Source organism: Podarcis raffonei, chromosome 12 (assembly GCF_027172205.1).
Source record: "Podarcis raffonei isolate rPodRaf1 chromosome 12, rPodRaf1.pri, whole genome shotgun sequence".
Taxonomy (NCBI): domain Eukaryota; kingdom Metazoa; phylum Chordata; class Lepidosauria; order Squamata; family Lacertidae; genus Podarcis; species Podarcis raffonei.
Window position 1 is genome coordinate 51,128,437 of NC_070613.1, and position 26,098 is coordinate 51,154,534.

Below are 26,098 nucleotides of genomic sequence, written 5' to 3' on the forward strand. Positions count from 1 at the left end.
CTCAACTTTCATTGCTCTGCTTATGAAATAGTTTTTCCTGAGGCGTTATCATTGACACTGAATCGATGAGGAAGCACATATGTTTCCATAGCCAGATGACCATTGCAGGGAACTTCTATGGATGAGGCTGATTAGCTGGGTTCCTTGAAGCAGTTGGTGGCTTTAGTGGCCCAAGTGTTTGTGTATTAGCAGTGGAACATCCAGGCCCCTTAAAACCCTTAGACTGCAGTCCTATACACACTTGCCTGGGCGTAAGTCTCATTGAACCCTGGGGCTTACTTCTGAGTAGAAACAATTGGGATCCGCTGGAGTCTTTTTTAAAAAGTATGTTTATAAACCATTCGTCTTCCTTTGGGGGTGGCTGAGAAACTGTTCTTATTAACTTTTGCCATCAAAAGTTATGGGGTCAGATCAATACCAGGAGAGAAGAATCTTTTCAAGGTGTCATCAAGACTAATGTAGAATTCTCCATTTAGATTCGGAAAGGGGAGTGGTTTAATGGGGGGTGATGGAGATGTTTTTACTTGCTTTTAGGATTATGTTTGTTTGTTTTCGCTTAATTTTGTGTTGTTTGTGTGCGTATGTGCTTAAATGTATTTTTCCCCTGCTTCTTCTGCATGCTTGTTTGAACCCATTTTTTTTTGTTTTCTAAATATCCGCTGCAGAGATCTCTGTTGATCATTTTCAACTGACTTTTGCCTCACAGCGAGATGACATGACAACACAGTTTAGCCAGATGAGTTTAAGTCGTCAGTCATCAGGAGACAACCCTGATTCGCCTTCTGGTCCTGTCTACCCATCACCTATTATACAGCAGTCTTCCCCACAGACTGGTTACGTCATGGCATCCAGCCAACAGCTCCCTCCCGGAGGTTTTGCAGGTTCAGGTCCACCCGTATCCCAGCAAGTACTGCAAGCTGCACCTCCACCGCAGGGTTATGTACAGCCGCCGCCACCTGCTCAGGTAAGCATAGATTTGTGGTTTCTTATGCCTCCCACCCCACCCTTGAGCCTCCATTTTACATTATTTCAGTAGCACAGTCTTGAAGGAAGTGAAGACAGCCAAGGAACATTTTCAGAGGTACGTCACCACTAAATGCATAAAATCTGAGGCAGTGAGATTTTCATAAGGTCAATTTACATAGCAGGATAGGACGGAGTTTTCTATCCCATGGTTTGTTTGGTTTTTGGACATTACATTATCACATGTCATCAGCCTTCTTGTTGCTTAACCAGGGGTGGAAGGGGGTTCATGTGGACAAACAAATGCATTACCTAGCCATGTGGACTCACTTTTTAATTTATTTTTTTAATTCTTGGTTTACAAAAGAACGTGTCTTGTCTCTTTTTTCAGGTTGTAGAGTCTTTTTTACATTTGATGTGAGACATTAGTGTTGCCTACAGAATAAGGTTGGGGTTGAAGAAGATGGGGGAGAAAGGGGGAGGGGTTTGGGCTGGTAATACTTAGCGTGTATGTGGGGTTTTGTCAATGTCCCTTGGGTAGGTTCTCTATTTGTTTCACTTTTTATGTATTTCCTAACATGTATGCCCTGCTTGATTGTGTAGAAGAACCCCCTCAAAGTGGTTCCTTCATTTCAGCAACTCTTCTGGAATAGCTCTGTTGGTAGAGCATGAGACCAGGGACGTGGGTTCTACCCCCCCCCACACACACACACACATTGGGCAAAAGAATCCTGCATTGCAGAGAGGTGGACTAAGACGACCCTCAGGGTCCTTCCAATTCTGCAATTCTATGATTATGGACAGGTTCACACCTATGTCACAGCTCATGGACCATAGCATCATGTAGCATCTTCCATGCATGAAGATGGGAATACAGTGGTACCTTGGGTTACATACGCTTCAGGTTACAGACGCTTCAGGTTACAGACTCCACTAACCCAGAAATAGTGCTTCAGGTTAAGAACTTTGCTTCAGGATGAGAACAGAAATCGTGCTCCGGCGGCATGGCGGCAGTGGGAGGCCCCATTAGCTAAAGTGGTGCTTCAGGCTAAGAACAGTTTCAGGTTAAGTACGGACCTCCGGAACGAATTAAGTACTTAACCCGAGGTACCACTGTACAGTTATGTTAATGGAAAGGCCCACACAGTCATCTGAGAGCTATCCTTGCTGAATCTTACGGTGATGAGCATGGGAGCCGACTCCCTTTGGTCCCCCCCATAAAATATTTGAGAGGGCAGCCCCACCCAAGTTGATCGGCATTGCCATTCAAATGGTGTGCATGCTCCGCATCTTGTGATCAGTTATGCAGGGCAGGGCTTGCCTGGTCTCCCCCAATATTTTAGTCAAGTTGGCACTCCTGGTGATGAGAGCTCAAGTGATGTATGTGCATGAACCAATCAGTCTTTTCAGTCCAGGGCTTTGGACACATGCTCTGCTTCATGATATTTCTGCATACTATTATTAATAAAGATAATACATCCATGCTTCCCCTTCTTTCCCCTGTATGAGCTTCTGCATAGCTTCTAGCGGAAGCACTAGCCGTGAATCATATTTAATTAACTGGAACATGTAAGGCACTGCAGATCTCTAATGTGTTCTGTCTTCTTGATTAGGCTTTATTGTTTGCCACCAAAGTTCCCTGTCTGCATCCTGAGAATCCTCGCAGAATAAGGAAAGGGAAAGCAAAATGTCCAGGGAATTTTCTACCCAACTCTTACCATATGCATTTTTTATTAGAACGCTAGATTTCAAAGCTTAATTACAGCAAACGGCAGCCAAAGAGCACATCTCTCTTTCATTCTCTCAGTTTAATGTCCAGAAACATTGGGGGGGTTGGGGGGTTTTTTTGAATAAAGAAATATGACAGTTCTCCCCCTTGCTTTATTTATGTTAACTATTTCCTTTGACTAGGACAGGTACAGTTGTCAGCTATGTTGCTGTTATTATACTTAGGTGTTACTTCTAGGAATTCATGCCTGCACTAAAGGAAGTATTCTCTCCATACCTCCAGTAATTGTGTTAATTTTTTCTCAGTGCTGGCTGCTCACAGATTAATTGGGGGGGGGGTCATTCTGAAATAAGGAGCCTAGTTATTAGAAGACAGCAACAATTTTTAAAGTGGTATCAAAAACCCCTGTCATTAGGACAAACAGAGCTGGCTAATTGTGTGGGGGGAGCAGGAACAGAGAATTTTGTTGGGTTCACATTTTTAGCAAACTGACTTCTTGGACTAATACACAGATAAGAATGTAATTACCTTATGAATTTTACAGTTCTCTGGACTTTGCAATTCAGGCATACCAGAATGCATTAAAACTGGGTATTTTAGGATAAAATATGTTTAGAAATACGTACATTGAAATAAAATATTATTTTAATATACATCAAAGTTCATATTTAAATACAGATTTCTGTACTTAAAAAAACAACAACATGCAAATTAATGCTGCAGTCAGACAGAATGGACTTGATGAATTTGACTTGGACCAGAAATAGACTGATCTGTCCATCACAAAGAGGTTTACATATTGCAAGTGTTGTACTGCTATCAGTAAGGCCCAGGCTACCCAGTGTTAGGGTAGTGAGGTGCATATTTTGTGCTAATCACTACAGCATCGCCAACTGCTTGGACAGGCTACAACATCTAGCAAGTCCAGCCTCTAACAGACATACCTTCTGTATTCATAGTTTCATAGAATTGCAGAGTTTGAAGGGCCCACAAGGGTCATCTAGTCCAACCCTCTGTAATGCACAAACGTGGGGCTTGAACACACAAGCCCAGGATTAAGAGTCTCACACTCTACCGACTGAGCTATCCAGCCTGGCTTCCGTTTCTTGGTCGTTCAAGTGTATGAGGGAACTGTCATAAAATTATAAAAGCCAGTGAGAGCAAATTTTTCACCTTGCTCCATATTAACTGGGTCCTTCATAATGCTTGAGGAGATAACATTTTTCACTCCCTCACTGAGTGCTGTCAAGCAACACTTACCTGTAGCAGTGTTTGCACAATAAGTGCTGCTGCAGTCTGGTCTGGTCTAACCTTATTGCGTGTGGAGGTCCCCAAGCCACCCCTCAAAAATAATTCACAAATCACACGTAAATTTTGTTTAAGGTTTTGGCATAATTTTGGCCACAACTTTATTAAAATACATAATCTGTGAGTGGTTGCTTAGGCATTGGTTATGACTATCTGTCCCCCCGCCTGGGACAGAACTGACTTTCCAAACTACCTCGGAAGCCAGTGAAGGGAAAACAATGTTGGGGATCAGTTGAGCTGAGTGACAGTCCCTCACCGCTCACCCAACCAGCTCCCCAAGGCCTGCCGGCCCTGGTCCCATTTCAGGATTGGACAAAATCGTGGCAAACCCCAGGATTCCTTTAATGGAATTCCCTTCCACACCACCATTGGAGGGGCAGGCCCAGCCTATCCTGACCCCTCCTCCACCAATTTTTATAACCAATGCCTAACCGCAACCTTACAAATTGTGACGAATTGCTAAGTAGTAGGCAAAAACCAAATGGCACCAGCCAATCAGCCAAATGGACAAAATTCCTACTAGGCCCCTGCCCCAACGGCAGACGACCCCATGACAGGCATAGCAAGGTCAACCGGAACTCAGGGCGGGAGGGTGGGTGATCCGATGCACTCAGCAAAAGAGAAAGCAAAAGCAGAGTGCCCCGATATTTAAAGCCTTTGGTCCCACCCACCCAATTTGTAACATGCAATTTGCCCCAGCAACCCGGTCATCCAATCGTTGCTTCAGGCAATCACCATTTTAGGGAGAACACGCTTTGCCGACAAGCTGAACCCCCACGTTTCAACTTACTCTTTGTTCATCTCGGGACACCGCATGCTTCCTTGGCGCCCTTTTTTATTCTCCGTGTCAAGGTGCAAGCATTAAGAGTGGCATTCCAAGGACATTGTGAGCTTTTGTGCATGCTGTTCCATTCTGCCAGAGCCATAGCATCGCCAAGGACATTCTTGCACCTGGAATTCATTTGCACCTCAATTAAGACCATTTCTATTTGTCAAAGGTTGTGAGTCAGAACTGTAGCATTTTGGTATTTGTAGGTGATGGCTGCATCAATTGGCTTTCTCGTGTAGCAACTTTGCATATGTTAATGCAGTGACCAGAAAAATCACAAAATAAGTGTTTTGTATGTGTGGTGGGCTGATGGGCAGAACTGTGCTCCTACACCAATTTTTAATAGACTTCTTAAGTGTGGTACTGAAGTATGCAAATTATAAGGCTATTAGCAATGTGGAGTGAATCTTCATTCTTTCTCTCCTTTCTGCTCTATCCTGGTATAACAAAGCCCCTAGAATAGACTTAAAGGGAAACGGTCTCAGTTGATATAACAAGTATAAGACTGATACACAATTAGGTTTTCATGGAAGCTTCCTTCCTGTGGCTACATCCCATACCAAGGACTGCCAGGGTCAAAAATCGGCAAGGTACGAATCCACTCCAGGTACAGAGTCCATGGACATGGACGTCAGATAATGTGGGGAAAGCCATATTAGTTGCTTTCAATCACCACCTTCCAATCCGGCTTCTGATACTAATGATATTGATTGTCCATTGTATGACTCACCCAGAGTTAAACTTACCTCCTCTTTTCAGATCTCCTTAGAAGGTCAACCAGATGATTTGAAAATTAAATGGCTGTTGGCAGATGTCAATAAGTGCATCAGCTATATGGAGCTGCTGTTTGCACTAGTGACAAGAAAGATAGCGGCAACCTTTCTGGATAGTGCAAGTGCCAAACCCTAGGGATGCTAACTAGAAGGAGTGTTTTTAAATTCTGGACGTTATAGATTTGTCCTGGTTTGGTGCATGTAGTGTATTTCATTCTGTAGTTGTGTGATTTGTGCTCATACTGTATTGTGGTTGTTATTGGGCATAAACAATAACATCTACTAACTGACTAATGTTTAGCACACATTTTGAGGCAGGCAAGGAGTGCTTATTTTCTCTTTCAGCCTCAATCTGCTGAAAAGTAGAAGCAGCCTAAAAATGATAAGATACTTGATTTAAGGCTGTATGTAGGATCTGTAAGCCCTCTTAGCCAAGAGTCCTGATCAGTACTGACCTATCTTCACTGTGTCTGTCCCAAAGCCAGTAATGTTTCCCTACCATCATGAAAAGTTAACAAACATCACAGATGCATTTCAGTATTCCACAGTGGCCGAGTTGTGACTGATAGGATAGGGGGAAGGGAGAAAAAGAGCCAAAACAGCATTTTAAAAAATATTATTATGAACATTTGCCGCTAAGTGGTTTCTCAGGTTATTTTCACGCTTCACTGCAAAACGTTCACCTTCACTCAGAACCCTGCCAGCTCATAGACTAAGTTGGCATCAGTTTTCACATTTGTACTTACATCAATTTTGCTTGGATGTTAGACTTCAAGTTCTAATAGCCACAGTCGGTGAAGAAATTACGAAGAAGTTTTGAAGCTTGCTTGGAATCCCATTATGTTTATGATGCATTTTATGGTGTTTCAGGCAAAGCCCAACACACACCATATTTTGGTGGACGATCCCATTTTGGAGTCTGGCTGTAAGTGTGGCATAAGTAGAAGGCAGGATTCATGCACATGCAATTTTCACTTTGAATTTTTCATACCAAACTGCATTTTGAGCAAAGGCCTGAGGCAACAGCTTTTCTCAAAAGTACTGCTGCTTTTTATAGGGTCAGACGCCATAATCTGTGGTTAGAACTGTGGAGCGTGCAGGTTAGCAGACAATTATTTACACTGATCAAGATGCCATATATAAATACTAAATCAAGGTCAGCAAACTTTTTCAGCAGGGGGCCAGTCCACTGTCCCTCAGACCTTGTGGGGGGCCGGACTAGATTTTGAAAAAAAATAAAATGAACGAATTCCTATGCCCTACAAATAACCCAGAGATGCATTTTAAATAAAAGCATACATTCTACTCATGTAAAAACACCAGGCAGGCCCCACAAATAACCCAGGAATGCATTTTAAATAAAAGGACACATTTGACTCAGGTAAAAACACACTGATTCCTGGACCGTCCGTGGGCCGGATTTAGAAGGCGATTGGGCCAGATTTGGCCCCCGGCCTTGGTTTGCCTACCCATGTGCTAGATCAAAAATCTTTCCAATCTGTATGTTAATGAATTGATCCCAGAGCAGTAGCAGCCAGTGGGGTGGAGCAGCATTGCTCAGCTGACTTCCCAAAACAGGGGTTGCTGCCAGCAACAGATAGGAAGAAGGGAGAGAAGAAGAAGAGAGAAGAGGAGAGAGAGAAGAAGAGAGGTGTCAAGGAAGTTGACACAGTGTGAATGGAGCATTAGCTGCATCAAATTGGCTCCATTGCTGTACCTGCAGCACATTCTCCTCCTTTTCCCTTCCCCTCTTGGTTACTGGCAACAACCTCCATGCTGGGGAGCCAGTTGAGCAACACCTCCCAACACTGCTGCTGCTCTCCCAGAGATATAAAATACTGCTGGCTTCCCCGTTTCACATTTGGTCTTATTTTTGTGAACCTATTGGTATATGCTGATGACATGCTGCTGTTGTCATTAGCGCAGATAGAGCAGCTAAGTTGGTCTCCGAGAGACTAAATGGGAATCTGCTAGGCAGAACAGCTGAGTTTCAGTTATGCCAAAACTCAGTACAGTGGTACCTCGGGTTAAGCACTTAGTTCGTTCCGGAGGTCCGTTCTTAACATGAAACTGTTCTTAACCTGAAGCACCACTTTAGCTTATGGGGCCTCCTGCTGCCACCGCACCGCCAGAGCACGATTTCTGTTCTCATCCGGAAGCAAATTTCTAAGCTGAAGCACTATTTCTGGATTAGCAGAGTCTGTAACCTGAAGCGTATGTAACCTGAGGTACCACTGTAGTGGCTTTGAAGATCACCCCGCACAACACAAGTGGTCTCGTGATAACCGTTCTGTTAAATTAGTTTGCAACCTTTAATGGATTGGGAACTGTGCTTTTCTGAAAGCGTTGAGATCTTCACCTGCTATTTTTGGCTTTGCAAATTAGCAGGCTAAGGGAGCCCAGTTCAAAGTGCTGTTGTTTAAAATCTGCACGTGACTAAGATGCTTGTTGCACCATCTTTTCCTGCATCAGTGATGCTAACCACAAAGGCCATCATCTGAACTCTCCTCTTCCTTCTGAGACAAGTGGAGAGAGGGCATTTTCAGCTACAGTGTCTTGCATGTGGAATATCTTACCTAAGGAGACTCTTTTTTCTCCCCCCCCCCATGCTCTTTATTGGTTTCATTAGATATTACAACTCGTCATCAAAATAGGATACAAAAAAGATAAATAATCATGAAAAAACACCCATACATAATAAAAATATTCAACACCCTGTATCTCCAGAACCTTAAATAAAAAATAATTAGTCTTCAACTTTTTGAATATGACTTCCGTCTACCTCACTGCAGATTGTTTCTCCCCCCCTTTAAACTGTGTCCTTTTTTTTAACTTATCAATCATCCATGTTGTATGAGATACATTATCCATATGTCGTTTAATTTGTGAAAATTAGTCAAAGCACACTTTACTTGGGAACAATGTTTTTTAAGTACCCTCTATAACAATCCCACTCTTTTATAAACTTGTGGTTGGTTTGATTCCTGATTATTTTTGTCATCTTTGCAAGTTCCAAATACTCAGAGTGTTTTATCTGTCATTTCTTTTCGTTGGAGTTTTCTCTCCCTTCCAATCGTTAGCAATCAACATTCTCGCTGCTGTTGTTGCATATAGGAATACCCTCCCTCTAACCACATGGAATATCTGTTGTCAAAATGCCTTGGAGGAAAGCTTCCGATTTTTTTGCAAATGTTTGTTTAAACATTTTTTTAAACTCCTCATAGATGATATCTCAAAAGTTTTTGATTTTTGTACAACCCCACCACATATGTTACATTGTTCCCTCAGCTTGCTTACACCTCCAGCATATATTTGATTTTGTTTTGTACATTTTTGCCAATTTGCTGGGGGTCATGTACCATCTATAAAACATTTTCATGAAGTTTTCCTTTAATGTATAACAAGCAGTGAACTTTAGATTTTCCCCCAAGCAGCCATCTGAATGGTATGACCAAAATATTTGGACCATTTGATCATTGCTTCTTTAACTTCTTCCTCTTTTACTTCCCAATCTAGCGGGAGTCTATACATTTAGATAATAGTTGTATTAAATCTTTTTCCAGCCTCGAAACTTCTGTCACGAACCCTTTTCTTCTGTCTAGTTTACAGGTGTCATTTATTTGGTGGTATTGCAACCCATCCGTGAAATGATGTCTAATTTCTTGAAACTTGCTTAATTTTAATTGTTTTTCTTCCTCCTCTAATATTTCCTTATAGGTTGCCCAGTAAACACCTCCCCCAATATTTTCCCTCTTTACTCAAATTGCCTCTAGGGGGGATAACCACCAGGGTGTTTTTTGTTCTAATAGGTTTTTATACCTATCCCATACCATATATAGTGATTTCCTTACTATGTGATTCAGAAATCCCCTGTGAACCTTGACTTTTTGATAACCTACCGTATTTTTTGCTCTATAAGACTCACTTTTTCCCTCCTAAAAAGTAAGGGGAAATGTGTGTGCGTCTTATGGAGCGAATGCAGGCTGCACAGCTATCCCAGAAGCCAGAACAGCAAGAGGGATTGCTGCTTTCACTGCACAGCGATCCCTCATGCTGTTCTGGCTTCTGAGATTCAGAATATTTTTTCTCTTGTTTTCCTCCTCCAAAAACTAGGTGCGTGTTGTGGTCTGGTGCATCTTATAGAGTGAAAAATACGTAGATAGGCGTGCCACCCAAATCTATTGTCCCATCCCTCCAAATCCAATATGTCTGTATTTTGCAAAATTATCCACTCTTTTATCCAACAGGATGCTTCATAGTAAAGTTTCAAATCTGGCAGCGCAAAACCCCTCCATCCTTAATATCTCCAAATAGTTTATGCTTTATCCTGGGTTTCCCCCCCTGCCAAATGAAATTTGATAAATCCCTCTGCCATTCCTTGAAGTGTCCTGTCCCCGCCCCCCTTACCACTGGAATCATCTGAAACAGAAACAACATCATTGGGAGCACATACATTTTGATTGTTGAAATTCTCCCCCAGAATGAAAGGCTCAACCTATTCCAAATTTCTAAATCTTTTTTTTATCTCTTTCCAAGTCTTGATATAATTATCATTGAACAAATTGATATTTTTTGCTGTAATCCAGATACCCAAATATTTGACCTTTTTAGTTATTGTCAAGCCAGACATTGTCTGCAGTTCCTGTTTTTCTTGATCTCGCATATTTTTTGCCAACAACATGGTTTTGTCTTTATTCAGTTTAAATCCCACCACCTGACCAAATTCATATATTCTTTCAAAAAATATGTATACTTTCTAGTGGATTTTCTTCTAGTGGATAGTTATTATAAGGTCATCTGTGAAAGCTTTTAGCTTATAAAATTTGTTTCCCAATGTAATTCCTTTTATTTCTGAGTCAGTTCTTATTGTCATTGCCAGTGTTTCAAGTACCATAATAAACAATAATGGGGAGAGAGGGCAACCTTATCTAGTTCCTTTCATTATTCTAAAGCTCTCTGATACTTCATTATTTAGGATCAGTTTGGCTTTTTGATTCTGATAAATCGCCTCTATACATCTACAAAAAAAATTTCCCTAGGCCCATTATCTCTATAGTTCTTTTCATAAATTTCCAACACACGTTATCAAATGCTTTTTCAGCATCCACAAACATTAGTATTTATCCGATCTCATTTCCAAATACTCTAATATATCAATCACATTCTTGTATTGTTTTTCATTTGTCTTCCCGGTAGGAAACATGCCTGATCTTCATTTATGACCTCTTTTAGTATTTACTTTAACCTATTTACCATAATATCCGTAAATAATTTGTAATCATTATTTAAAAGAGATATTGGTCTGTAGTTTTTAGTTGATGTTAAATCCATCCCTTGCTTTGGAATCAGCGTTATAGAAGCTTCTTGCCATGATTCTGGCAGTTTCCCTTCTAATAAGATCTTGTTCATAACTGTCTTGAGCAGTATTGAAAGTGAGTCTTCCAATTTCTTGTAATAACTTGCGGGCAATCCATCTGGTCCAGGTGATTTTCCTGGTTTCACATTAGATGATGAATTTCCAACATTGTTATAGAGAAATTTAAATGTTCTATTTTACCCCTTGCAATCTTTGGAAATTTACTTTGGCTTAAATATTTTTTTTCTATTTTATTTTCCTCTTCCTTTCCTGCTTGGTATAGATCCTTAAAGTAGTTTATGGAAATTTTACTTCTTTCCTCTGGCTCATCAAATTTCTTCCCTCCTTCTACCAACTTTCCTATCATCTTTTCTTTCTGTTTTTTTCTTTAACTGCCAGGATAGCATTTTCCCTGGTTCTAAACCTTTCTTGGACCTTTTTTTTATTTAAGTCACTGCTCCTTTGCTTTTTTTATCATCTTATTTCTCTATCTTATTTATTAATTTTAGTCATTGGTTCTATTTGTTGTTGGTTTGTTAGATACCTTGAAGTTAAAAGTGCAGGATATGAATTTAGTAATAAATAAATTGTAAAAAAAAAATCCTCCTTAACTAATTTATGGAGTAGAAGTGTGGAGAACTGGAAATACCCCAAAGCAAATATTAAAATACGTTCTGCCTTATACCTAATACTCCTCCTCCTTCTCCCCTTGCCCCTTCTGTAACCATTTCCTGATCTTGTCATCTTCCCTGAATCTATCCAGTTTCATTTCCTTCTTATCTAACTTGGTTTCTCCTGGTTGTTATCCCACTCGAATATACTCCCCATACCTCTATGATCCAACTTTTACTTCCTATGTCCTAATACCTAACACATGGCAGATTCTGTGAGCATTCAGAAAAGTATGGTGTAACTTTAATCATGGAGCTGAATTATGGAGCTACATGATAATGTGTAGTGATCAGTAAATATGTATTTGCATGATCTGCTCCATTTCTTCCCTTTTGCCACTTGGAAATACGCAGAGTCTTACTGAGGTTATAGCTCCTCCACCACATCCCACTCCAAGTTTCGTTTCAGTAAAGCATGAAACTTTGAATCATGTAGGGCCATGCTTTTCATATGGCAACTTTCCATGTAGCCAATATCATGGAATAAACAGAGTGGTCAGCATGGCCCCATGTGCCTCAGAACTTCCTACGTATTGGAAACAAAGAGGTTCTGAACTATGAGGGCAGATATGATACTGCCTTGGTAATTTGAGAATCGGGTAGCAGTCACCCTGAGAAAATTTATTCTGTGTTTCACTGCTGTTTTCAACTGGTCGAGCGAGACAAGTAGCTTAAAGTAGATCTGAATAAACTTTAGGATTCCTCAAGTTGATTTTTGTTAACACTGAGTGCGGTGGACAGACAGGGAGATTTCAATGTACAGTGGTACCTCGGGTTAAGAATTTAATTCGTTCTGGAGGTCTGTTCTTAACCTGAAACTGTTCTTAACCTGAAGCACCACTTTAACTAATGGGGCCTCCTGCTGCCACTGTGTTGCCACTGCACAATTTCTGTTCTCATCCTGAAGCAAAGTTCTTAACCCGAGGTACTATTTCTGGGTTAGCAGAGTCTGTAACCTGAAGCGTATGTAACCTGAAGCATATGTAACCCGAGGTACTTACTCTACTTAGCCTTGCAAACTGTTGTGATGCAACCATCCGCAGAATATAATCAATGTGAAATCATTTTTATTTTATCTTTTTGCTCCATGGTGTCCTGCTGTCAGATTTGGTATCATAATGGGGTGGCTTGTGTGTAAATGTCTAATTAGTTTCTGTAATTGTAGCAGCCCAAGAGGCTTTTCTTCTGTTGGATCCCATAGCCTTGAATGCAGCTGGCAGTAGGCAATTTGTGAGCATGTCCAGTCAGTGTGGGATTATCTTTGAAGGAAAAAGACGGAAGTTAGCTGAGCCTGGGAGTCTAAAGATATCACACATTAATATATTAAAGTTTAATTAAAGCTGCCTTTGCCACTGCCTTCTAAAGCTCAGTTTCCCATTTTTGCATCAAAGAAGGAGCGGATAGATTTTAAAAGTGGCACATCTAAGAGGAGTGGAAAGCATTTGTTCTTCACTTGCTTTTTCCTCCTGCCCTGCATTGTCTTGCTCTGGCTGAGACATCCTTTTAGAAGCTTAACAGGAGTTCTCTTTTGCTGTCCAGCCTCTTATCTGATTGTTCTGTGACAGTTCTCTGTGGCAAGCTGATGACTAGAAAATGCCTAGAGCAGCCTGGTTTTTATTTTCAGCGGGAGAATATTCCCACTTTACTCTCCCCACTTCAGAAAAATGTGCTGCACATCCTTCTGATCTACACTTCTTTCTTCACATGTTCCTTAGTAATCATGGCCAAGAACATTATGTCAATAACCAGCATCACTTTTCAATCAGAGATATCTGACCAGCAGCCAAACTGACCTTAATGCTGCTGCTGTTGTTGTTACGGCTGCGGCTGCTGCTGATAATTTTAATAAAATCCCAGGGTGATTTACAAAATAGAACCAATACCATAAGAATTCAATGAAACATCTGAAATATAAACACAATAACATTTAAAGAAATTACTTTGATCCATCACTAAAGCACAGCATTAAAAAGTCACAGGCCTTGAACTTCTCAATCTGTCCCCAAGGCCTAGGTGAAGAAACGTTTCTTTAGGCTGCACCAAAAACTCCATACTGGAAGGTGACAACCAGACCTCTCAGACAGTGGTCCCTATTCTGCATCACCACGCAAAGGGCTACCCCACCAGAAGGACCACAAGAAGGTGTTTGAGAAAGCAGATATTGAAAAAAGTGCTCCTTCAAGTATTTGAGACCTAAATCATTCAGGGCTTGGACTATGATAACGTCCAAACCTTGAATTGATCCCAGAGCCATATTGGAAGTGCAGTTCACACAGGATAGGTACTGTCTAATTAAATATGCTGCTTACCAGTCTTATGTCCACATTTTGCCCTAGATGTGACTTCCAGAGGTAGCCTTACATAATGCGTATTACTATAGTCTGACTGCAAGGTTACCAGAACATTCAAGGTTTCTCTGGCGAGCTATTCTGATCCATAAACAGGTAGAACCAGCTGGAGCTAGAAATATGCCACCCTTGCCCTGATGCCACCTGGGCTTCCAGTTATGGTGCTGAATCAAGCTGTGAAGCTGCTTCTTGGGGCAGGGGGAGAAAAACAGGATTTATCTCCAGTTCCCAGACACAAGAACCACTGACCAACAGCATCCATCTTATCAGGATACAACATCAGTTTATTGGCCTTTGTTCAGCCAGTTATAGCCCCCAGACTCCAGTCCAGCAACTGCACAGCCTCATCTTGTTCAGATAGTATAGATGTCATTTGCATAATGTAAAAAGTTACTCCATCAATCATCCCAAACGACATGTTTTTCCCCACCTGATATTATATCCAGCAAATGGCATTCTTTTGAAAGATCAATAGCAGCTCCAGTGTCACTAAATGGAGTCTATAACAAATGCTTTCTCTTGCAGTCAATTTTTAAAAAATAGTTTCCCTGTGGCTAACTCCAGATAAGAGTATCTAAATTCTACAGAGATGAATTGATTTATGTCTCTATAATACTTGGTAAATATAAATTGCTAAATGTAAGCTACTAATTTATGATTATCCAAGAAGGTGTGTTACGGTTTGCAGGATGTAGCCTTGCCACCAAGCTCTCCTTTCAATATCAAAGGTGCTATATTTTGTTGATAATGATTACAAGGTGGAGCAAAGTCATCTTTTAAAACTTGTCCATTTCCCTCTTCATTTTTCATTACTCTTCACTCTATATTCCTGGCCCAAGGAGGCTCTGAATACAGAATACTGTGGTACCTCGGGTTAAGTACTTAATTCGTTCTGGAGGTCCGTTCTTAACCTGAAATTGTTCTTAACCTGAAGCACCACTTTAGCTAATGGGGCCTCCTGCTGCCGCTGCGCCGCCGCTGCACAATTTGTGTTCTCATCCTGAAGCAAAGTTCTTAACCCGAGGTACTATTTCTGGGTTAGCGGAGTCTGTAACCTGAAGCATATGTAACCTGAAGCGTATGTAACCTGAGGTACCACTGTACATAAAGCAGCAATGGGAAACCTGTGGCCCTTCAGACTCCTATGAGACTCCAGTTTCCATCAGCCCCAACTGACAAAGCCAATGTTCAGAGATGATGGGGACTGTAGCCCAAAAACATGTGACGGTCCAGAGGTTCTCTGTTCCTGATCTAAGGGGTGGTTAGGTCAGAAAACACTAAACACACTGCTTTATTTCAGCCTGAGCACAGTTCCTGAACCTCTGAGGTGTGTGTGCCATTGCAGACCAGCATTCCACCCACCTGCTTCTTGCCTTTGCGTACTTCTGAGAAGCCCAAAACAAACATTTCAAGTCAGAGTGGAAGCTGGCCAGCGTGTGCAAGTCTACACTTTTTTAGAACAATGACTCTACCTAGCTCCTAGCTCCTCCTAGCTATGATTGGTCAAGCTATGGGGCAGAGCCAATTCAGATTTCCTTTTCTTCAGTCCATCTCCCATGTAGTGATGGCAGGCTTTAAGCTTTCCTCCAAGTCTCTAGGATGGACCTGCAGTTTTCTGCAAAGAATTCATGTCATGTTTGCAGACATCTTTGTAACGATAATCAAGGCATTCATTTTGTGCTGTCACCTGATGAATTAAAAGCTGAACTTTGTGGTCCTAAACTAGGAAAGATGTGCTAGGTCTCAGTTGCTACGCTCATTGCCAGAGCTGTAAAGGAAGCTGTTAGCACACATCCTGTACAAAAAGAATCAGCAGCGAATTTCCATGCCCCTTTCTGTATCCATGCCCTGGCACACCATAATCCGGGTGTGTGCTGAATGTGTGGTAGGACTTGTACACCACTTACACGTTCCTCAGTGTCCACCCACGACTGCACCAAAAAGCGGAATGCATATTGAAATAAACAGAGGCTCCCACTGGACTCCAACCCCCCCCCCCCACAAAAAAACAGCACAAAAGGCTTTGAAAAAGAAAGAGCAGGCAGTGTTTGTTCATAAACATTTAGAGGATTTGTCAAACTGATGAACTTGCTCTTCCACAAGCTACCTCTTCTTGCTGTAACTTTCCTGGTTCTGGAGATTTTTGTTTCCTTTCCCCATTTCTGCAGTGAGTCATCTCAGGTCATCTCTTCTCACCTGATTCCAATGGTCTCTCCTGTTCCTTCTCCCCACCTTTGTAACCATCCCTGTTACATGAAGTAGTTTGTGCCTTGCAGTTTTCTCTGTGATGTTGTATTCTTTTTATATAAGTGTATCTAATAGTGTTGGTGATTTGCAGGATGTCATTCTGAACTTGTGATGAATCCAGAGAACAGCAAGTTCCTTGCTTTCTCTAGGTGGTTGGCATTACACACACACACATACACACACACACACACATACACACACACACACACACACACACACACCTGTGGATTAGCCAATATTCCACTTGGTAGACTATTTGATGTGCTTTAAAAAAATTACAATTTTGCAGCTTTTCCTAATATTATCAGGAGACTTTTAAGCTCGAAAATCCTACATTTCATGAATAATTCTGTACATGATCGAATTGATATGCTTGAGCTATGTATGGCTTTACAATACATTTTTCCTCTTTCCTATTTTCCACAGATGCCTGTGTACTATTACCCCTCTGGTCAATACCCTACCTCAGCAACTCAGCAGTACAGACCCATGGCCTCTGTTCAATACAATACACAACGGAGCCCACAAATACCGCAGACTGCACAGCAAGCAGGTATTTTCATCTACTTGATTCTTCAGCTAGATCTTCCAAGTTACGTGTCTGGATGAATTCATAGGTGCCGCAGTCTAGTCAGTATGCCTGTGTATGAAGAGAGGAAGCAGCCTTGGCTCCCAAAATTACATCCCCGGCCCCACTTATACCTTTAACTCTTTACCCAGCTGAAGTCCTGACCCAAATTTGTTTCTTCAAACAATATTCCACAACAATGTATTGGCCAGTCAAATCTTTTCACACAGACCCTTCTGCCAGAGCTCAGCTGGACTCTATTCAGTTTAAACATGTACAAATACATGGTTCAGGGAGAAAAGTGTGGCAGTAAAAATCAGAGATAAATGGTGGCCCATTGAGGAAAGAATACCCTCCAATCTACACTGGGGATGAGGTGGGGAAAGCATATTCCCTTTCTGCCTTGACAGGCTTATTGCGTCTTATTTTTTTCCTTGACTTATGGAATAGTTTTCTAAATCCGTACCGTTCCTTCCCTTTGCAAGGGTCTTAAATATTTAAAAATGCTTCATTCTAAATAACTAAATATCCAAAGGATATTCATACTTTTTTGCTCTGTCGCTGTAAGTCTGTATGTCCTCAAAGCATCAATTCTTAAAATGCTGGATCAAAGCTAGGGCATGAAGTATATTACTAGAATTGTTAATATTTCAGTGATAACTTGAGTAGCATCATTATAATGAGGTGCCTGGATCTTTTTAAAGTAGGTGCTGGTGGAGAGAAAGCAATGAAGGGTGATTGCAATGTGTACGGGCCTGAAACTCTGAAACAGGGAGACAGCCACCTGAAATGTTCCACTTGTCTTCATAATGCTATGCTGTTTTCCAGTTCTCCATCTTGAGTTAGTCATGATGAGCAAGGGTCTCTAGAGTCTATGTGGTGCCCCATTGGTCTAGATCCCTGCAGTGATGAGCAGTTGGAAGGGGGGCCGTTACACTGTAAGAGAGTGAGTAGCAGGTCTCACAGTGAACCGGTCTCTTTTCCTACTGTGTCACATCGCGCCTAATAATGGCAAATGACACAAAAGGAAAGAAAGCTGCTGATGTGTGTTTGCACTGGTCGGTGAGATACTCACTGTGTTGCTGTTAAACAGAACTTGGGAACGCGAGAGTAAGAAGAATCATTGGGTTCTATAAGTTTCCTGTCCTGTTCAAGTTATCCAGTGTTAATCCAGTTATAAAAATATGTGTGCTGCCTACCAAACTACTACTACTTTTATCAGAAATTCTCGTGAATTCACGAATAAATTAAAACCGGTCTTCGAGAGGTTGTGATAACATAGCGCTTATAAGTTATAAACGTATTACATACTAAATGTTCTGAGATGAGAAGGGCCTCCATGTCTCTCTAATATAATAGAGATAGAATTGTCATCCTTCCATTATCATTCATGTTACTCTAGTCCAGCAAACCTTTATAACTGACTTGTATGATTTATCATGAACAAATAATGATTTGCTATTTACCACGAGCATATCTGTTTTGTACCATTTTCTTGTTTCAGTAACTTCCAAGCTCTGCCATATTGGTTTGGATGAGCATTCTCAATATTGGTGACACCCTTTCCCTCATTTCATACCTTTTTAGCAAATGCAGTCACTGAAAGGGAGAGACAGAGAATTCATTTACGCAAAAACAATGGCTCGTTTTGCTTCATTTGTCCCGACAGCATTGCTCCATATTTATTACTGATTTACATTAAGGCTTCCAACCAAATGCAAAATATATTGTATGAAATTATCTTCTTCTGCTCTGTGATTCTTAATCCATATTTAACCTATTAGTTAAATTGTGCATCGGTAATGTGGAAATCGCTTTAAAGAAACCATATATGGAACATTCTGAACTATGCCAGCTATGTTCTGGGAAGTTATTTGATCATAAGAAAACACTTCTTATTTTTACCCATTTTATTTTAGTTTTAATTATATTTTGTTTTGTTTATTTAAACAAAAATTATATACCACTTGATGGTGGTAAAACCTCTTAACACTGCCAGTGCCACAGTTAATATACTTTATGTTCAAAAGACAATTTTCAGGCTGGATTGTTGAATATCCTGAATTCTGTTGTGTATATTCTGAGTATTCTTTGCTGTACTAGTTGACCGATTCATTAGAGCGAGAGAAACACTGTCATTCATTTGTTACAATAATATGTAGCTACATTCTAGTATTTCTTCCATGTACAATTACCACTTTGATCTCTAAATTATATGGCTCATAATTAATTGCTTTTCAGGGTATCTGTATCTTTGCAGAGGGCATACGATGACATCTTTTATTGGGTCAACCTTTCTGAAATGTTCATAGCACTGAAGCATGTAATATGTGATGAAGAGGTGTCCCAAATAACGCATTGATCTTCTCTGGGAGTTCTGGATACCAAAAGCTGCTGTATCTTCTTTCAGGCTGTAGTTTCTGCACTCTATTCAGAGGGATGAACTAATCTTTAAGCATCCTTTTTTTATTATTAACAAACATATGATTTCCACAATTTGGTATAGGAAAGGTAGTTCAGAGGTTTGAACAAGTCTTGCAAGCAATCTTTCCCTCCTATCAGGCTGTGGATATGGTAGACCACCTCTCAGTGGCTGAGAGTAGAAACATACATGCCAAAGGGTTAACCACTTTTATAACATGTATAACATACAAAATGGAGCCTAGAACTACAGAACTGGAATCAGGGCTGGGGACTCTAGCAGCTATGCTAAATCAAAATGGTATGATTGAGGAAAGCTACAAATCCCACTAGCAAAGAGGGGAAATGTTTGCTCAGTCCAAGAATTTGCAGAAGTTTTGAGATGTTCCGTGTGTGCACGTGCATGAGCCTGTTCACCTGCTTGCATGCAACGTATAAGCAAAACAGAAGCTGAAACAATTTAGTTGACGTGAATGGCTTTGTGGATAGTAAGAGGCATACCAAGTAGTAAGACTTCAATAAATATATATCACATAAGAGGTGGTTGTGGAGCTGTGTGTAGATGGATGACTGTTTCCGAAGCAGCTTCCCTAAAGATTTAGTAGCACTCTTTGTTGCTGCAGCAGTATGGCAAAACCCATGGGAATGTTAGCAGTGCCTACCAGCAGAATAGCAAATGCAATGAATGAGAATTTCTGAGCCTTAGGAGCTTACACACTGTAGAACAAAAAGAAAGTTCACCTGCCCATTGGGGTCTTGGAAGCTTTCATCTCTCTTGCAAGCTTGTTAAAGCATATGGTTTTCCCACTGTGGGATATAGAGGTCAAGGCAAGCTCTGATACAAGCAATTTGTTTTTGTTGTGCTCAGAAAAGGTCTGCTTAGGAGTAGAGCAATATTGATGATTTCTAGAGCAATTGGCTGAAGCAAAATGTCAGGATAGCATCCTTAATGCACGAGGGAGTGTGTATCTTTTCTTCTTCGTGGCTATGGTAAGGGAGCAATATGAAGTTAAAATGGCTCTAAGGCAGTGGAGGGGTATGAGCTCACCTAAAATTAGATTACAATCTGACAGCAATAAATCATTTTGCAAGAAGGATGAGAACTCGTGTGTATGTGCTTTTGGAGAATACAGCTTGGCTGTTAAAAAAGTGAGACACATTTCCAGAATACTCTGCTTCACAAAATATTCATCATAGGAGCACCTTGTTTAAATTATCACTCAATGAAAAGCTTTGTTACACAACTTCATTCAGTTTTCTAGACTCTGATTTAGTTCATTTCATCAGCAGCATTGTAATTAAAATAATCTGTCTACGGCAGATCTGCATTATCCATAGTCAATGGAAGATTTGTTTATTTTTAATCTGCCCATTGGTTAGCAGGGACTTTATCAGGCTTGCAGTTAGTGTGCAGCACAGTTGTTTTAGCATTATTGCACAGACTTGGACTCTAGCAAAAACTAAATGGATGGGGCTACAGAGGAAGGGTCTCCAAGTATTTTCCCCATTCAAATCAAGTCATGGCATGAGTAGGAAGTTGAATGGTGTTGACCATATTATGGAGCAAAGGTGAAAAACCTTTCCTTTCCAAGAACCTTTCCCTTCCATGTGCTTCATATGCTGAGTGGGGCAACAGCAAAAGTGGACAGCGCAATAAAATGTGGGTTTTACCTGTGTAAGTAAAGGTAAAGGGACCCCTGACCATTAGGTCCAGTCGTGACCAACTCTGGGGTTGCGGCGTTCATCTCGCTTTATTGGCCGAGGGAGCCGGCGTACAGCTTCCAGGCCATGTGGCCAGCATGACTAAGCCACATCTGGCGAACCAGAGCAGCTCACGGAAACGCCGTTTACCTTACCCTGCTAGGTTGGCAGGAGCAGGGACCGAGCAACGGGAGCTCACCCCATCGCAGGGATTCGAACCGCCGACCTTCTGATTGGCAAGTCCTAGGCTCTGTGGTTTAACCCACAGCGCCACCCCGTCCCTTACACCCCGTCCCTTTACCTGTGTACTGGAGGCCAATTTCCAATTTCACACATGCATCTCTAGCCTCCATCCAAGCAGGTGAGGCATTATCAGAGTTCCAGGGTGCATTTAACTGAGTTAACTCCAACTGACTTACATAGAAGTATTCTGCATATGCTTATGTCTTAAACCCACTGGCATTTAAAGGATCTATCTTTGGCCAACCCATGCTCTGCATTTTTCGTCATTAGCTCAGTTAGTGTGCATGTGTAGTATTAATAACATATCCGTTTCCCTGCTAACATTTCTATTTGAAAAATCAGAACTAAAAGATGTGTCTGGCCTTAGATTAACTTTTTGGTTAGGGTGCTTTCCCCCGCAGATGAGGCCTTGCTCTGTGTCTGGCCATTTATTTATTCTATTTATTCCTGAAATGTGAACCCTGCACCTTCAATGCCAGCTTGCCATTCGCTGGACAACCTACAAACAAAATACAAAAGTTTGTTCTGTATTACAACTGCATCATTCTCCCAAAGCTCCTCACCCTTCCCTTGGGGTGCTTCCACACAAAAACCCATGCGCTCACATGGGAAGGCATTTTGGTCTTGAGCAGTCATTTTAGCAGCTTGATTTTTAACTTGGAGAATTTTTTTTCATACATTGCTTTTTAATTCTTTGTTAGTTAAATCCTTTTACTAAGAAACATAACTTTAACATTCATATGTAAACAAAAATTAAGGACAGGCAAGAATATTCAATACATATTTTTTTAACTAAAGGGTTATAATAATAGGAAATGCTCTTATATAATTTTACATGGAAGATAAGAGATGAAACTTCTGATCTCCCCGATTCAAATAACTCGATTCCTACGATGAATTTATTGTGACAATTACATGTGGTGTTGACTTTCTGTAATATTTACCAGTAATCCCTTGAACTGTGGCACTCATCTTGGTTTCCCTGCATGTTGGTTACTTGATTTGACCACATCTCCCCAACATATTCTGTTTAAGGAATAGCATCTAGTTGAGCAAATAAATCTGTCAAGCAATGCCAGGTTTCTTGACCAGAAAAGATAAAAACAATCTTGCATTCTTGTCAGGCTGCACTGTACAAATTGCATTTCTGCCACTATCAGTATTTTATTTTTGAACTTTGACTTTTCCTTGTGAGTAGTTCAAAATCATCGGAGTCTGGCTTTTCTGGCTGCATGATAAAAATGAGTCTCTCTTCCCTCCCCAGCCCCCTCCAACTCCACAAATAGATGAAATCAGCCCTGGGACATGATTTAGCAGCACTTGTCTTCAAAACGTTTTCCGAATCTAAACTTTGAAGCCCTTCCGTATACCCCTTTGTAGTAGGCAATTGGTCTTGTGTTCACCTTCCCAGATGAAGAAACCAGAGACGGATGAGTCATTTAACTTCTCTGGTACAAATAGCTTCACAGTGTGATAGAATTGTATGTTTACACCTTCTGGTTATGTTATGTTGGAAGGTGGGGGAGGCAAGTGGCGGGCTGGGATAGTTTTGCTTGCATGCCTTAGTGGGGAAGTCTATGAACAGTCAGAGTTACACAGTGTGGGCCCAAGCCCTAGACTGATTGCTGAAAGGATAGACCGGGGTTGTAGATGCAGGCCAAGTTACTGCAGAATAAAATTAAGTTACCTGGTGCAGTGGAAAACTCTGGCCCAGCTGGGGCTCGATTGCCCAGATTAGGAGCCCTAATTGGCACAGGTGATGGTTGTGGAGACACCCAGCTCCATCTGGCTGAGACAGGTACAAATGGTGCAGAGCAAAATAGTCAAGTGGGAAGATGGGCCAAACACTGCTGAGGCTTCCGATGGCTGGATCTGGTGCTGTATGTGGTTAAAGGTGGTCTGGTGGGTAAATTGTTTCTTTGGGGTTATTTCTCAGTGTAAGAGGGTTTTTTATCGCTGTTTAAGAAGGTTTGCTGTTTGAGGGGGGTTTTGTGGCTGTTTGAGGAGGTTTTCCTATTCTGTTCAAGTAGAAATATCTTTTCCCTGCTATATTGACTACCAAAGATCTTTTAAAGAACCTGCAGTGTTAATTGGCAAAACACCTGGTGGGTTATGTTCATAAAGAAGCAAGAGGGGAGAGCTGGCATTTGCTTGGTGTGGAATAGTGACTTTGCCATATGGCTAACCTTGCCATTTCTAGAGATGCAAACGTAGTCCTTTTTTGTCTAGGCATTGAGGTCTAAGGGTAGAGAGCCATGCACGTGGAAACAGGCAAAACAGCCCTTGGGGCCTTCTACTTGCGCTGCCAGAATCCACACCCATTTTTGGGGGGTCAGCTTGCTCCTAGAATTCTTTCTCCAATGCGGTATACATATAGTAGACATGTACCTATCAGTGTTTCCTAGGATGAATTGTAGCGGTGTGAACCAGAACCAGTCTGAGTGTGTAGATTATTGCTACTCAGCAGTGGCACTGTGGGTTAAACCACAGAGCCTAGGGCTTGCCGATCAGAAGGTCGGCGGTTCAAATCCCTGCGATGGGATGAGCTCCTGTTGCTCAGTCCCTGCTCCTGCCAACCTAGCAGTTCAAAAGCACATCAAAGTGCAAGGAGATAAATAGGTACCGCTCTGGTAGGAAGGTAAACGACATTTCCGTGCGCTGCTCTGGTTTGCCAGAAGTGGCTTAGTCATGCTGGCCACATGGCCTGGAAGCTGTACGCCGGTTCCCTCGGCCAATAAAGCAAGATGAGTGCCACAACCCCAGAGTTGGTCAGGACTGGACCTAATGGACAGAGGTCCCTTTACCCTTTACCTTTACCTATCACTGTTTCCTAGGATGAATTGTAACGGCATGAACCAGAACCAGCCTGAGTGTGTAGATTATTGCCACTCAGAGTGTCACAAGCTCAGGGCAGAATCGGACTGCTGTAAAGGAGGGAGGGGCAGGAAGCAAATTTGATTCACTACTAGGGAATGAGAGGAGGTGGAAGGAGCAAGATTGACCATCCATCTATTAGTTCATGCAAGCCGTCACCTCATACTGAATAGCTGCTTGTGCCAGTCTTTTCAGAAGTTTCTCGCTGAGGCTCCTGGTGAGGCTTGTGACACTCTCCATACTGCACTGGGATGCTGTTAGCCCACAATGATGCGAAGGCCAGCAGCTTGTCGCTCCTGCTTGTAATGGTTGGATTGTGTCCAAAATAACCAAATCTTACAGAATCTGCTTTAGATCATTCATGAAAACAATCTACAGTACTGAACAAAGAAAGACTTAACAGTATTATACTCTATTGGTTGAACCACAGCCTAGAAGGTGTTCAGGAAGATTAACACAGAAATTTAGAAGCAGAAAATTCTGGCATTTTAATTCATTGCTGTGTTCCTATGACCTAAGGTAGGTTATTCTTATTCAAATGTGCCTGTGTTACTCAAACACATTATCTTTCTCCTTTTAAAATAATCTCTGCTTTTTCCTGAGAACAGAGAACAATTGACTGCATACAATAGCATCTCTGTCAATAGGCTGCAATTACCTGAGGCAGATACATATTTAAAATATACATAGTTCCTTCCATGACAGGCATTTGCGCATATTCTACAAACGCCAAACGTTTTTCCTCAAATGAAGGGCAATATATCTGTCTTAATAATGTACAGTTAGCATTTATAGCCGCTGCTCAGGGGGTGTGGAAGATTATTGCCTTGATACTCTTATTCATAAACAAGCTTTCAAAGAGGCAAGAGATGTATTTTAATGAATGGGCTTAACTAAAATGACAGAAACAAAGTGACAACAAGATCCTTAGTTTAAGAATTTGCATGTCTATATAACTGAAGTGCTTATAGTCTGATTCTACTAAGCTTTAAAAAAGTGTGTGTGTGTGTGTGTGTGTGTGTGTGTGTGTGTGTGTGTCTACATGCATTGATCACCTGTGTTTAATTACTTCAATGAGGCAGGCCTTATCTAATCCCAGATATAGAAACCTGGGTTTGCTTATTCAGTGGTGAAAGGAATACACTTCAAATACTTTCCCAAACCATTCTCTAATTTTACAGTTAATCTATATGGCAAAAAGATGAAACTCTCATTATTGTTTCAGACCCCGAAGAGGAAAGAAAAGGCACCACCATGTGTTTGGCACTGTGACATTACTTCCAAGAATAAATTCTAGATTTGTCACCCCCCAAAATAGGCATTTTTCACAATTCCTCTAAGGTTGTGGATTTCAGATGTGTGTTGTTGTTGTTCATTACACTTTTATGTACTATAGCTTATTCCATTACTGCACAGGCAGTACAAGCTTTGGACAAAAAACTGAAGAAGTTGCTCATATATTCATTCCTGATACATAATGCAAAGGTACTGTGGAGTTGGAACTGCATCTAGCTTCTCATTTGCAACATAATGTGGCCCACTGGGTAAATATAGACTACTATGATTTATTGAGGAAACAGGTGTGAGCACGTTAAAAGAATGGTTTGCCTCAGAGAGATGCTTGTAATTGACTAGCAAAATGGCATATGTTGCTGTTTCGAGACAAGTTGCAATTAATCAACCAGCATTTGCTTCGTTTTCAGGAAGAAAGTAAGGAACAGACTTGGTATCCAGCCAGTGGCATTTGAATAGGTATTTTATAGAAAAAAGGGGGGGGGGAGAATTGAGCCACTCTCCAATAAATTACCCCTAGGGTATACATACAAAGGACAGAGATGTGCAGGAAATTCGCATATGCTAATTTATATGTACAGATGCAAATTTAGAAATAACTAGCATAATTTAAATGGAAATCCAGTACATCTTACCATAGTGGTGACCTATATTCCTGCTAGTGATAACCTTATGCATCATGAAAATGTACCACACTAAGGCTTCAATCCTAAACTATGGAATAGGTAAAGGTACCCCTGCCTGTACGGGCCAGTCGTGTCCGACTCTAGGGTT

The 26,098-nt window shown here is 41.2% G+C and overlaps 1 protein-coding gene and 1 long non-coding RNA gene across 23 annotated transcripts in view; one reads left to right on the forward strand and one right to left on the reverse strand.

Annotated features, from left to right (window-relative positions):
- Window positions 1-26,098, forward strand: part of ARPP21 (cAMP regulated phosphoprotein 21) — a 255,503-nt gene that overhangs the window by 205,606 nt on the left and 23,799 nt on the right. For all 21 annotated transcript variants that reach the window (XM_053359483.1, XM_053359482.1, XM_053359485.1 and 18 more), the window contains 2 exons: window positions 707-964; window positions 16,651-16,777. In XM_053359483.1, the coding sequence (XP_053215458.1) occupies window positions 707-964; window positions 16,651-16,777 (385 nt within the window). The remainder of the gene's footprint in view (window positions 1-706; window positions 965-16,650; window positions 16,778-26,098) is intronic.
- Window positions 12,680-26,098, reverse strand: part of LOC128398428 (uncharacterized) — a 93,885-nt gene continuing 80,466 nt past the window's right edge. Inside the window, exons 4-6 of one of the 2 annotated variants that reach the window (XR_008327107.1) lie at window positions 18,259-18,391; window positions 13,423-13,533; window positions 12,680-12,888 (exon numbers count right to left, since the gene is read on the reverse strand). This is a non-coding gene — a long non-coding RNA (uncharacterized LOC128398428). The remainder of the gene's footprint in view (window positions 12,889-13,422; window positions 13,534-18,258; window positions 18,392-26,098) is intronic. The other variant, XR_008327108.1, reaches the window with a different exon arrangement.